A 14,107-nucleotide genomic window follows, 5' to 3' on the forward strand; every position below is an offset into this window, starting at 1 on the left:
TTCATTTTAATTTTTCACATTAAGATAGTGTTTACTGAGATTTCATAACTGTAGTGATCTGGGGGCTCAGTCAAGATAGCCTTAACAGTAGCGTATGTAGAAACTCGAAAACTAAATTTCTATGAAGTTTGTCAATACCAACTGTCATTCTACATACACTACGTTGAAGTATTAAGGCATCTTGACTAAGCCATTTGAGCTTTTTATTTCTAACACAGACTTGAACTTTTATTTTAGTAAATATATTCTGGAGGAACTATATAAATAAAAAAAACGTTACCATTTCATAACTTTAATAATAATAAATAATTACTTAATAAGCAAACACAGCATTATATTTGTTCATTTACCTAATTATTTGATAATTTAAGTTAGTAACATAGATTTTGCTTGATTTTCTCCCTCGTTTAGAGGCCGCAATGGATACAATCGCGGAAATGACAGACGGTCATGAATGCTAATTGAAAAGCCTATGCCAGTGCAGACGTGGTATGAGAAATCACAGTCGTAACCAAATGCGCATTTTGCTCCATATTCGTCTTCCTCCATTTTCTCAGTGCATGGTTCACCGGGACCCTGGAAATAAAAACAGTCATGAGTAAGCTTGATGTAGAATTACTAAAACGTGATTTGTCCAATCCAATTCTATTCCACCATGCCTTGCAATAACCAGCGCTGGGTTTAGATGTCTGGAGGTCTCGGTGCAACAAAAGAGTGGAGGCTCCCGGTCCGAATTTATTTTTCCAATAAAATGAACAACATTTTTTCAGTCGAGTTTTTCATTTCTATTGTGAACCAAGTAGCTGCTTTTAGTATTTACCAAACTTATAAAAAAGAAAATTTCTTTAATCGAAGAACAAATTTGTCATTTCTTTTTTTGAACAAACTGAAGAGATTGACTTACCCTGTAACAGTCTCGGCGGCCACAGACTTCGTTGAAGTATGAACCTCGGTCACATTTTTTATACCTCTGAGTGCCGATCGTAATATTGCATTTAGGGTTTCCATTGTCCGGATTAAACTGCCATGGGGCGTTATAACATACGGGACATTCTACCAGAATTCTGAAAATTACATCATATAACTTTTCTCTTTTCTTAGAGGTCGTGCTATTTCGTGAATAAACATGAATGATATAATTTTTATACCAATTATATATCCAGTTGTATCTATATAATATGTACCTCCCTTAACTTTTATGATCATGCATAATATGTGGAAAAGGAGTAAGGGACTTATTTTAACTGTAGTAATTTATTTTAATCTTGTATCATATATAATAATACACGTGATAATACATACCAATATTCCTATATATTGAAACAACAGCTAACACAACATTTATAAAGCATCCAAAAAATATTTGCAAAATAATTCAAAAGCTTTGAACATCCATCGAGGTTACCCTTCGTTCGGGTGATGTTCCTCCTTTTCAATGAGATTACGGCCCTGGTAGCCTCTGTAGTGGGCCATACAACCAGCACTTACTAGTAGGAGGTAGAGAATAGGAGACATTTGGAGTTCTGCAAAAACGGATCTAATCTCAATCAATATTACATTAATTGAATGCTTACAGTAGATACAAAGTAATATCCGGAAACCAAAACTTTTAATGGCGAATTTTGATTAAGTAAATATGAATGTATATTATTATTTTCATTAAAATAAATCATTTTTCTGATCCATTTGGTCGGCATACAGCACATTGGGTGCCGAATACTCAGATCCGAGTGCTAGGGATGGCATGGGTTTATAAAAATGAACGGGACGCTCGCACCGTTCCGAGTGGGCGACACCGTTTCTATGGCTCAGCTCCACTCAGATCTGAGAAAACAGCACTAAATGTTTTAAAATGTTAATTATTTTACTCGATACTGAATTTAATAGTAGTTTCTTTATGGAAAATGAAATTGTGTCACAATAATAATATAGCTATGGGATGTTCTATATTTTTATAAATCACAACCCATTTTTATCTTTGTTAAATGTATATATTTCTTCACAAACAACGGTAATTAATTTATATGCTTATAGAAAGGCTCCAAGGAAAAATACATGTTCACTCATCTTAAAAGTCTGTTCTGAGTGACGTCTGTTTTCTTCTTTTCTAAGTGTCCTGTATTTATATTGCCACATACATCAAAATCGTATAGAAAATACTACACCATAAAGTATGTATATTTTAGTGCGTATCTACGATACGCTACATCACCCCCCTACGGAGACAGAAAAGCTAAGTTGACAAATGATAGTATGTAACAATAAAATAATAGGTACTTTAAAAAATTTTACAACAAAAATTTTACATTACAAAGTCGCTCCAGGTAGCTCTAAATACGAAGCGTCGTTTGTTGCCATGTCGCGATGCTGGTGTTGATTGTACTTTAGCCATTTTCCGTCGAAGAGGTACAACGAAATCAGCCTGGTTTTCCATTGCGAAAGTAGGCTGTTCATCTGGGACAAGGAGTTGTCCTAGTAGACGTAATGTCATTTCTGCAACTGAGCAGTTCAGGTCTTCCTTAACGGCTGACCGCATACCCAGCAATACCAATGGCAACGCTCTAGTCATCGTGTCATCGTGACAAGTTAGGGCGGCTTTTAGTTGCCGGTGAACTCGCTCAATCATGCCGTTTGCGCAGGGATTATAAGAAGTGGTTCTTTTACGCCTTGTGGCAAACCTTAACATCAGACGATGGAAGAGATCCGAGTCGAACTGCGTGCCCTGGTCGGTTGTCAAAACAGCTAGGACACCGAAGCGTGGAATCCATTTCAGCTACTTCCTCAGCGGTGATAAAATGCATAGGCCAAGCTTCAGCCTACCTGGTCACTATCTATAGCTGTGAGGAGGTAACGCTAACCGTTACTGAAAGGTGGAGGTCCAACGATGTCAATGTGTACATGCAAAAATTGACCAGATGGCAATTTAAATTCTCCTGTTGGCGCCGATACGTGTCGCGTAATTTCAAGTTGTGAAACTAGTCAAAAACAGCGCGGCGAACAGGAGGTGTTAAATAGGGACGCGTTTTTTCAGTTGATATGTCACAAATAATAGAGATATGTGTTGCAGGAATAATAACCTTAGAAAGTTGAAACTAAGATGGTAGAGAGCTCTGGATCAGACTCTTTGGACTTTAAAAGAGCTTCATAATCTTTTTCAATCGATATTGTCTCTATGCGTGACATCGCGTCAACAACTACATCTTCTTTTCCATTTACGTGTCTGATATCAGTAGTGAATTGAGAAATAAATGAAAGCTGGTTGAGTTGTACCGGGGTAAGTTTTTCTTGGCGCTGGGAAAATGCATAAATCAACGGCTTATGGTCCGTGTAAATAGTGGCAGATTATGCTTCGAGAATGTCGAACATGTTGGATCGCTTCATACTGTGAACAGTCCTCCTTGATGCCAAATATGCACTTCGATAAATTAACGACGATGCCATATTCTGAAAATCTTCGGAACAATGAGCGAAGGTGCTCAGCATGCTCCTCAGGAATTTTGGAAAAGACACCAGCATCATCCTGTTTGTCGGGGTCACCATTTATGGGAATTTTGGAAAAAAAAACACCAGCATCATCCTGTTTGTCGGGGTCACCATTTATGCTCACGTCGGAAAAAAAATCACGTCGGAAAAAAAATCACGTCGGGGTCACCATTTATGGGATGTTCTATATTTTTATAAATCACAACCCATTTTTATCTTTGTTAAATGTATATATTTCTTCACAAACAACGGTAATTAATTTATATGCTTATAGAAAGGCTCCAAGGAAAAATACATGTTCACTCATCTTAAAAGTCTGTTCTGAGTGACGTCTGTTTTCTTCTTTTCTAAGTGTCCTGTATTTATATTGCCACATACATCAAAATCGTATAGAAAATACTACACCATAAAGTATGTATATTTTAGTGCGTATCTACGATACGCTACATAGCCTTTATATATTATAGCAAAAATCGTGATTTTTAATGTTTACACTACAGTATATCTCGGAGTGAACAAATAAAGAATTTAGAATTGTTTGTTGCATACAATTATAAACATTAAGAAATAAAAATAAATAAATATTTGTACAATTATATGCAAGATAAAATTGTCTATAAGCTCAAATTTTTTTGGCAATAAAGCCTAAGCCTTCTGTCACTGTTCTCTTCTATTATCTTTTGCGACTCTGGAGCTGGAGCTCCATGCAGCTGGTCCATTCCGTCAATATTTTGGTCCATTTTTATTGGGGGGGTCCGTAGCATATGACCTGCCCATCTCCATTTACTTCGTCTATCGTGAGAATGTCTGCCACACCTGTTCTAGCTCTTATGTCTGTGTTTCTTAACTTGTCTAATTTTCCTCATGCTTCTTTCCATGGCTCTTTCAGTATGAGGGTTGGGTGAAAAGTCATAATAACCTCTAAGAATTGCTAGCGACCATAGACATGAATGCGTTAAATTATTGAGTTGAATATATTTTGCGTAGTTACTACTACTACAGTGTCATGCAAAATGTGCTACTATCAAATTTATATTATTATTATTTTAAGTACAGAGCAATTGCGGAGAAAGTACATATCTTTCTCCGAATCGGAAACAACATTGTAAACATGCATCCTCTAATGCGAGTTATATTTGATATTAATAATTTATTTTTATCTGTATAGACGTAGATGACATACTTTTGAAGTTTTATTGTTTATTATTGAATCCTTTTATTTCGGGCAAACATGAATTTCATATCATTATTTTAATTGTTGCGTTAACTATTAGGGTAGTCTAGATTGTATATAGAATACAATACAATAAACGATATTTGGTTATACGGTGAAGGAATAATTCACCAGCTCGTCAAATATAATGACGATAAGTGAAGACATACAGTACATCAGGTGAGCCTCCTGCCCGTTTGCCCCCTGTTCTATAAAAAAAAACAAAAAACCAGTAACAAAATATCAAGTAGTCAGATACAGATATTTGAGGCCAAGACAAAGACTCTTAGCACTAATCTTTACTGTTTAACCGCTAGAAGTTCCAAATTTGTTTTTGAAACATTCATTTGTTTTAACCTGCGATTTAACATGAACTTCCAGAGTTCAAATTAAAAATAAAATCGGCCGATGTTATTGAACTAGAGTAAAAATACGTTTAATTCGACTTTCAGCCATCAATATTATTTTTCATACGAATTTGTCGGCGTTAACATGGGTACATTCGCAGTGTTTGATATGAAAAATAACTCGAATAAATTGGCACTGAACGCGGGTTCACGGTTCAGTGTGTGCTCTTGCTCGCAAAGGCCGCCCGCCCTAATGCGCCCGCCTTAGTGCGCCCGCCCAATTTTGCATTCATACGTTATATTTTGCACAATTCAGCTGTGTGTGAATTATTTCTGAAATATTTTTTTTGTATTGCGTTGCTAGTAAAGAACCTTTATTGTTTGATCAAAATGGGAATGATATCTCGCGTACGTGGGCGAATAAGAAGTGATTCTTTCTCGAAAATTCAAATGAAGTCTGAAGATAAAATTGCTAATATTGGTATGTAATCATTTCTAAAATGCAGATACTTAGAGAGAGAACGCAAGTTTCTTTGTTTTATAAATACGCTTTTATACGTACGTATTACCAATGATATTTAAAAATTCTTCTGGCATATTGTCTTTACTCTTTCAAGTATGTATTGCGCAAATGTTAAACGATATATTTGCTTTGTCTTGTTTATTTATAATAAAATAATATCAAGAAGAATATTGCAATGAGTTTATTTTAATTTGAAAATTAAAAAAAATGACATTACTAAGCGTATTTTTTTAATACTTGTTTCCTTATGATTTTCCGTAGAGACCACAAGTTTATTTTTACAGTTTCACAAATTTTACCATTCATAATGTTTCCAGTGTGGCTTATTTCTCTGGTAATGCTGCTACCATATTGGGCACCTCGTGGGCTACTTGTGGCTCTTGGAGGAGCCTGGTTGATGGCTGCATATACATGCTTCGTAGTACCTATCCTGATCTCTGCTAACTATCGGTACCCTGCTAGGTGGTACCCAGCGGTCGTGAAAATAGCTCGAAGTAAGTATCTATGTTATCTGAATAATATTAGTTTTTTCTATTTAGGTATTTATTTATTATATTAATTTAAAAACATGAGACGATTTTGTTACGTTTTTCGTGTAAGCAACATAAGTGAGTTACGTAGATCAATTTATTTGTTGTTTTGCAAAAACTTTTTAAAAGAAAAAAAAAGAAATTCATTTTTGTAAAAAATTACTTAAATTTTAATAAGCCATTTCAGCATGTGCTTTGGGATAATGGAAAACAAACATGCACAATGGCAGTAATCCATTTGGGTTTTGTTCGTAAATATTATTGCATTGATAAGTGTAATACGTAAAACACGAAAATAGAGATATCCGGCCAAACATAAAAAACAAATTGTAAACATCGGGGTGTGCCAACCTGACCTATGTATGTCTACCAACTACCCACACCTTTCCCCACAGACATACAACACTTAGTTCTATACTTTTTTAAACACTTTATGGACAGTTGAATGTACAATTATTTAAATTTAGAATGTGAACTTGACGTAGACGTGTTAAAACGAAAGAAATGTAGTTTTAAATTTTTTACTTGTACAATTTATTTATATATGTTTTCTTTTATATAAAATGTTAATTAGATAAATTCTTAGAGAAAGTAAAAATAAATTGTGCATAAACGAAGTACGTAGCATTAATCTGAAAAGTGCATGGTGCGAAAGAAGAGCACTTTCATTATATTACTAAATTATCATCCAAAGGCTAAATAATAGTTAAGAATGTTATATTCAACACATTTATGACCCATAGAAAGGCCATCAAAGTTGGACCACACATCTAACCAATACAAAAACACATTAAGTACTGAAAACTCGTACGAAAATTCCTTGGTTATTTTGGAATGTATTAAAATAATTTAGGTCGGGTCTGGTAAAAGCTGTCTGATTAAAAATCTGACGTTTACTTCTGTGTAAAATATGTGCCAAAACGTATCAACTGATGGATATATTATACAAATCCATATTTAATACGTTCAGCGAAGAAACATGTGACATTAATTGTTTGAGTCACCTGACTTAGTATTGCTCAATTTCTGAGAAGGTTGAGGCATACCTACGCAATCAGTTAAAGTAGTTACGCTTTTCCATTTTTTTTATTTTTGTAATCATGAAGTCGATGACCATGCTTTTTACCTAAATACGAGTTTTTTTCCATTATCCGTTCCATTTCATTTCCGTTATTTGAAAATAAGTTGATCTCACAACTATTTGTATATTTTTTTTGAAAAACAAATAGCTGTAATGTACTTTTCAATTAAATTTCAATAGTCTGCAACAATTTATCGATGTCAAAATTTAAAACGTGTAAACAGAACGTCGTAATAGCATTAGCGCGTAGATGTGTTAAAAACATTTTGCAATAAATGTTTTGTGTAGTATTTATATAGTCAGGTCATTGTCGAAGTGAAGTTGAATGGGGCAACGGAAGCTGGCTTTCCGCCAGTATTCGTGCGTCAGACCAAACTTATACTTATTTTTTAGTTTAAAAACATGGCTTAACTTTTGACGTTGTAAATACTATACTATTTTTATACGAATAGAGAAAGTATAAAATATGAATTTTCTTACCAGAGATTAATCTATTGGATAACTGAAGTGTCTTCCAGAGGAGTCCAGCTCTGAACTATTTTCTTTCAAGTAATGTTTCCCTTTTATATTGAATTGTCTCTAAGGGATTTTCTTGGTATTTCTACTTAGTCCTCAACAGGGTTGATTCAAAAGAGAAGCAAGATTTAAAGATAAAGTTTAGAACATGTAGGTACTGACAGGGATAATTGTAAAATTTCGCTCACAAGTGTCTCATATTAATATTTAAAACAAACTGACTAGTGATGCTGTTTTAAACTTTATTTATGTTCTTAATTTAATTATAATGGACGATCTTTTCGGGACTAATCCTTATTTAACCCTAAGTAAAAAAAGTTATTGATACACATGATATCATATTATTAGCTATAATCATACAGACAAAGGGAAATCCAATGTCTTGAGTGAGCATATCCTCTATCCTGTTTAATATATACGTGGAACAATAGAAAACGTTTATTGTTCCACGTATATATTGTATTCAATCACTAATTGCTATAACAGTATAGCCCAGTCATATTAGGTAAGAAAAGGGGTCAACCTCGGAATGAAAGATAATAAGCTGCAAATTGGTATGAACCTTTGTTTTGTCATTCTAAATGTTGTCTCAAAAGTCACAATCGTAATCGTGTCCGCGTCTCAAGATATTCAAGGTCAAAGGTCGCAAAAATCGGTTTTTCGCGAATATCTGGCTTCCTATCGGTTAAATGAGATTTGCATTTATTATAAAAGTTGTAGGCTATAAAATTCCCTACAACTTTTGTTTAAACTTTTTTTTCATACGACCAACCGTTTTGAAGGTAGAGCGCGAAGTGCACATCGTACAGTCATATACGGCCTAATGCAAGGTCAAGCGTGAGTTATGGTTATCAGTACGTTATAAAGTCAATTATTTACTTGGAAATTATAATTATTAAACAATGCCTATTATTTATGTTTATTTGCCTATTAATTATTTATATTCAATTTATATTATTTTTTGACGAAACAGTGGTTGTGCCAATCAGTCAAGAAATTTTTTTATCAAATCGGTCTATTAAAAAAAAATTTATCGACATGCTTGTTGAAAAATTTAAAACTGTTAATATCACAACAAAACAAGCCAGAGATGATGCTGATGTTCTCATCATTGACACAGCTATTGCCTTATCAGAACATCAAAAGACTGCTGTCATCATAGGAAAAGATATCGATTTGCTCGTTATTTTAATTGGACGTACTCAGTCACATCATCAGGAAATTTTTTTGAAAAAAGTTGGCAAAGGCAATGTCAAAACACAAATACAGTAATACCCCGGACTTACGCGATAGGTGGGACTGAGCGCTATCCGCGTAAGTCGAATTCGCGTAAGTCGGGGTACAAATTTGCATATAAAGACATAAAAAGTATGTTTAATTGGGACTGGAGACTAAATAAAACAATAATTTAGGAAATAATTCGTATCTCATTCTAGATAATATGACAAACTATATTAATAGAGTGTATAAACGCAATCCGAAGTTAGTTTGATGTAGAAGGTTTCATAAATTGTAATTACAAAGTCGCTTTCTATTCCCGTATATCTCCTCGTAGCATCCTAGTAATTTTTTAATTCCATGTTTTGTAACAAAAATGCGCTCTTCATTGGAGTCTATGCTTTCTAAAATTGTTAACCGTTTTTCAATCAAACTGAGGGTTTCTGTCAAGTTTCCAACTCTTATTTGATCTTCCAATTGAACTGGATCCAAAGAATCATGATTATCAATTTCTTCCTCTTGTTCCCGCATTGATATGAGCTCATCATTTGTGACCTCCTCATTGTGTGAATCCACAAGCTCTTGAACATCATCACTACACGTCTGTGCCTGTTGTAAACTGAACGAATAATAAAGGCGGGGGGAGTACGCCGCCGCGCAGTTAAAGTCAAGCGGCAAACAAAAAACGAATAGACGAGAAAATTAAATCGCGTAACTCCGAATTCGCGTAAGTCGAGGTAGCGTAAGTCGGGGTATTACTGTATATTCTACTAAAAGTTTTGACCAATATCCTCGTACTAAAAATCACATTTTATTTTTACACGCATTCAGTGGCTGTGACACGACTTCTGCGCTATTTAAAAAAGGAAAAAAAACTGTTACTAGAGCATTGGAAAAAATTCCTGATTTAGATAAACTGGTGGAAGTATTTCAACAAGAAAACTGCCCAAAACAAACATTATTAGAAAATGGAGTGCGCATCTTGTTGGCATTATATAATGCTCCAAAATCTGAGGACAACATTGATCATTTCCGCTACACGCAATTCATCAAATTTACAAAACTAAATAAACCTGTACAACTGTCAACACTTCCACCAACAAGTGTAGCAGCTCATCAACACATAAAACGTGTCTACTACCAGATTCAAACGTGGTTAGGGAAGGACTTAGAACCTCAAGAATGGGGCTGGATGCTTGAAAATGAAATCCTGGAGCCCATACGAACGTTATTACCTCCAGCACCAGCCGAACTACTAAACGTAATATTTTGCAATTGCAAAAATGGTTGTGGTTCCCGCTGTGGATGCAAAAAATCAGGGCTACAATGTTCTTTAGCTTGCGGCCAGTGCAACGGACAAGCTTGCCTCAACGCTTCACTGTATCCAAGTAATCCCGATGAAGAAAATACATATGATCCCGATATTCTGGAAGGTTTGGAGATGAACATGACAGATAATGATAATAATATAATTTTTGAGCGACAAGAAGAAGAAGAAGACGAAGAAGAAGAAGATAGCTTCCATTTCCAATTTCATTACAATTAAAATCAACAAAGATACTTTTGATATTTGAACTCACATTTTGATAAATGTATATTATGCCGTATTTAATAATAAATAAAAATATGTGTAAAACATATACTCTTACTATCATTTTAACTTAAAATAAAACTAAAATATATAATCCAGAATTAATAATATTTTATACTTAAATAGTTAAATATGAATAATTATATATAAATAATCAAGTTACTTACTTTAATTAAATATAAATAATTAATAGTTAGTACATAAATAATTATAATTTCCAAGTAAATAATTGACTTTATAACGTACTGATAACCATAACTCACGCTTGACCTTGCATTAGGCCGTATATGACTGTACTATGTGCACTTCGCGCTCTACCTTCAAAACGGTTGGTCGTATGAAAAAAAAGTTTAAACAAAAGTTGTAGGGAATTTTATAGCCTACAACTTTTATAATAAATGCAAATCTCATTTAACCGATAGGAAGCCAGATATTCGCGAAAAACCGATTTTTGTGACCTTTGACCTTGAATATCTTGAGACGCGGACACGATTACGATTGTGACTTTTGAGACAACATTTAGAATGACAAAACAAAGGTTCATACCAATTTGCAGCTTATTATCTTTCATTCCGAGGTGAAAGCCCTAATATGACTGGGCTAGTAGTCATTACGGTATATAGCAATTAGTGATTGAACCGAAATGTGATCTAAACAGATTATATTTTCTTCTTTATATTTTCGATCTAAAGAGATTTGTACATAATATATATATATCATATTGTATAACAAAACTGTTTGTGTATACTATAACATGTATACACAAACTACTAAAATACTGTACTATGTTTGTTGTGAAGTGTGTATAGATAATATTTTAATTAAATCTGAAAAATTAATATTTGTGCTTCAGTACGGTTACCATTTCATAAAACCGTCCATGGAAAGTCGTTTATAAAAAATTAAGATAATTAATGCAAATCTATTGAGTTGGAAAGTTGACAAGTTCAATGGACACCACAAAATGACATCTTCAAGACCATAATCGGAGAATTCCACTCTTCAATAACCAAATACACATACCTATAACCAAAAGTACATTTTATAAACCTATAGACTCCTGTGAATTGTTTGTTATTTTAAAAGATACCATTTACAAGTACAATGTGAGAGTTGGTACGGCATGAATAAAACCAGGATCCTGTTGCTTATCCATAGACAAGACGTGTAAAACGATTAATCGTTCTTTTTTTGCAGAGATTATAAGAAGACTCCGTGGTCCGGTAGAACGCGTCCTTTACATATTTAAAGCAGTCTATTCACCTATAGATCGAGCTGAACGACTCTTTCTGCAACTCAACAATCTTTCTACGATGATAAGTCAAGTATGTTATTTTATTTTGTGTGAATATGTGATTGTGGTGATGTTTGAATATATGTCCCATAAATACTTTGACATACTCTAGGACACGGGCAGTTATGTCAGTAGCTTTTATTTCCTACAAAGCGAGATCTTTGTCCAGTTCCATTGATTTGTCCTATACCCTATATTCGTTATAGGTACTATATCTATAATATATAAGGCTCTTTTATCTCTGCCTTTAATAAATTTAAAAAAATGTATTAAAAATTAGAAATGTAAAAAGGATTACTATAAAGTACTTCTAATTAATTTGCTATATTTGTTTAAATTATTGTAGTATTGTTATATGATTTGCTTTTTTAAAAGAGTAGTTTTTTACGCCGGCTTTTTCTCTCGGCCTACACCCTCTACCTTCTTTCCCGATCAGTAGGGATGCCAACAGGTTCGAATTTAATGACGTGATGATCTTATGCTCCAAAATAAATTATTATTATTTATATTATATTTTTTTATTTTATAAAGAGTTTATAATTAGCCGTGACCCCTGAAAGTAAAAGGAACGCAATGTATCACATGTAATAATTGCCTCTAATCGATAACATGCACTTTGTTTATTTTTAAAACAAGTTAAATGTTTCAATTCTTTATTTCAGTTACTCATCTTCACAGCCTGCGATCGTCTCCTGGTTTCACGTGGACGATTGACCTGCCTTTACTCACTCATGTTCTACAACGTTATCACCTACTCCGTCAACTACATACGAGAAATATGCACTAAGGAAGATTGGTCCCCATACGTGAATGTAACGCGTCATTCTCAAGTTAAGCACCTCGCGATGTCCGCCACAAAGATTGTTCTCGAATGGACCAAAGCTGTCACCTTTATTGTTACAATGACTTTCATACTCCTGACTCTGGGTCTAGAACAGGGTTTGGAGCATTACAGACCCACTCTGGTATATACCCTAATAACGGGAATTTATTATCTGTTAACAGAAAAGACATTCTTCGAATTATGGCCATTAGCTCTTAGTGCTCTCAAGTTGGAAAGACTGGAAGGTATGGAGACCTTATATTGTGGGGTTTGGGCAAGGAGTGTTTCTACTTTTATTGCTGTACCATTAGTACCAGCTTTAGCTTGGGGTGAGCGTTGGAGGTTGGCACTCCTAGTGGCTTACGTTTGTGTTTACATTCATGGACGATATAAGCTTGGAGAGGCGTTGACTAAGTTCAATGAAGCTTGTGATTCGTTAGCCAGGTTTCGAAAAGCGACGCCAGAAGAATTATCCACTTTAGAAGATGTATGTGCGGTGTGCCTTGGTGTCATGAAGTCGGCTCGTGTGACACCCTGTGCTCACTTCTTCCATGCTGACTGCTTAAGACGATGCTTGGCTGCGATAGACAGATGCCCGATATGTGTGAGGCCGTATGTATTCTGTTGATCAATGTCGGTTAAAGGATTTTCAAGACTGCTTGGCTTAGAAGTAATTCTAAGTTTACTTAACAGTATTATATGGGATTGTAAGAGGTGGATTTAACTGTTGTAAATATATTGTTTCATTATTAGGAACGCTATATTTCTAAAAAATTTTAGTACTAGTCTAAGTATTTCTAAAATACATTAATTTCATAAAATCATATGCTTATATTCTTTCATCGTCACACCAACATCAAAAATTACTGTGTATCGAACTAACATTTATGTTTATTAAAATTAAAATTATAAAAGTAACTTTGTTTTTTTTATTAACAACACAACAAAGTCGCTTTCTCTGTCCCTATGTCCCTTTGTATGCTTAAATCTTAGAAACTACGCAACGGATTTTCATTCGTTTTTTTTAAATAGATAGAGTGATTCAAGAGTAATATTTATATGTATAATATCATCCATTAAATAGTGGGGAAGTACTGTTATTTTTGAGGTTTCTAATGTGATGTCGTAAATAATTACATTTTTTCCGCTTACATTGCAAACGCAGGCTGAACCCTACGAGTTTTATCAAAATAATGTACTAAGTATTGTACACATTGAAAAGGTCTACAGAAAAGTCCATGATGGTATATGTCCATCTCTTATGGATAACCCACATTTTTATATACAACGTTCACAGTTTTTCTGTAGTGTATTTAGTATCAGCATTGCACCCGTGCGAAGCCGGGGCGGGTCGCTAGTTGTACATATATCATCATGAAGTAAAGGTAACAAAATATAAAATAAATTCAGACAAAGCCATCTGTTTGAGTACTAGAAAGGATCTTATTACTGCTTTAGTATTTTATTCGTCTCTAACGACAGTCAGTA

General features: G+C 34.2%; 2 protein-coding genes across 2 annotated transcripts; one reads left to right on the forward strand and one right to left on the reverse strand.

The window, feature by feature from the left end:
* Positions 1–366: 366 nt before the first annotated feature.
* LOC110993062 lies at positions 367–7,699 on the reverse strand. The gene is made up of 4 exons (XM_022259147.2): positions 7,658–7,699; positions 1,406–1,523; positions 905–1,064; positions 367–576 (listed from the first exon to the last, which is right to left on the reverse strand). Exons 2-4 carry the CDS (start codon positions 1,513–1,515, stop codon positions 367–369), a joined length of 480 nt encoding a protein of 159 aa, XP_022114839.2. The 5' UTR covers positions 1,516–1,523; positions 7,658–7,699.
* Positions 5,274–13,537, forward strand: LOC110993091. Its single transcript, XM_022259185.2, has 4 exons — positions 5,274–5,524; positions 5,884–6,060; positions 11,700–11,827; positions 12,459–13,537. Exons 1-4 carry the CDS (start codon positions 5,434–5,436, stop codon positions 13,245–13,247), a joined length of 1,185 nt encoding a protein of 394 aa, XP_022114877.2. The 5' UTR covers positions 5,274–5,433; the 3' UTR covers positions 13,248–13,537.
* The last annotated feature ends 570 nt before the right edge of the window (positions 13,538–14,107 follow it).

Source organism: Pieris rapae, chromosome 1 (assembly GCF_905147795.1).
Source record: "Pieris rapae chromosome 1, ilPieRapa1.1, whole genome shotgun sequence".
Classification (NCBI taxonomy): domain Eukaryota; kingdom Metazoa; phylum Arthropoda; class Insecta; order Lepidoptera; family Pieridae; genus Pieris; species Pieris rapae.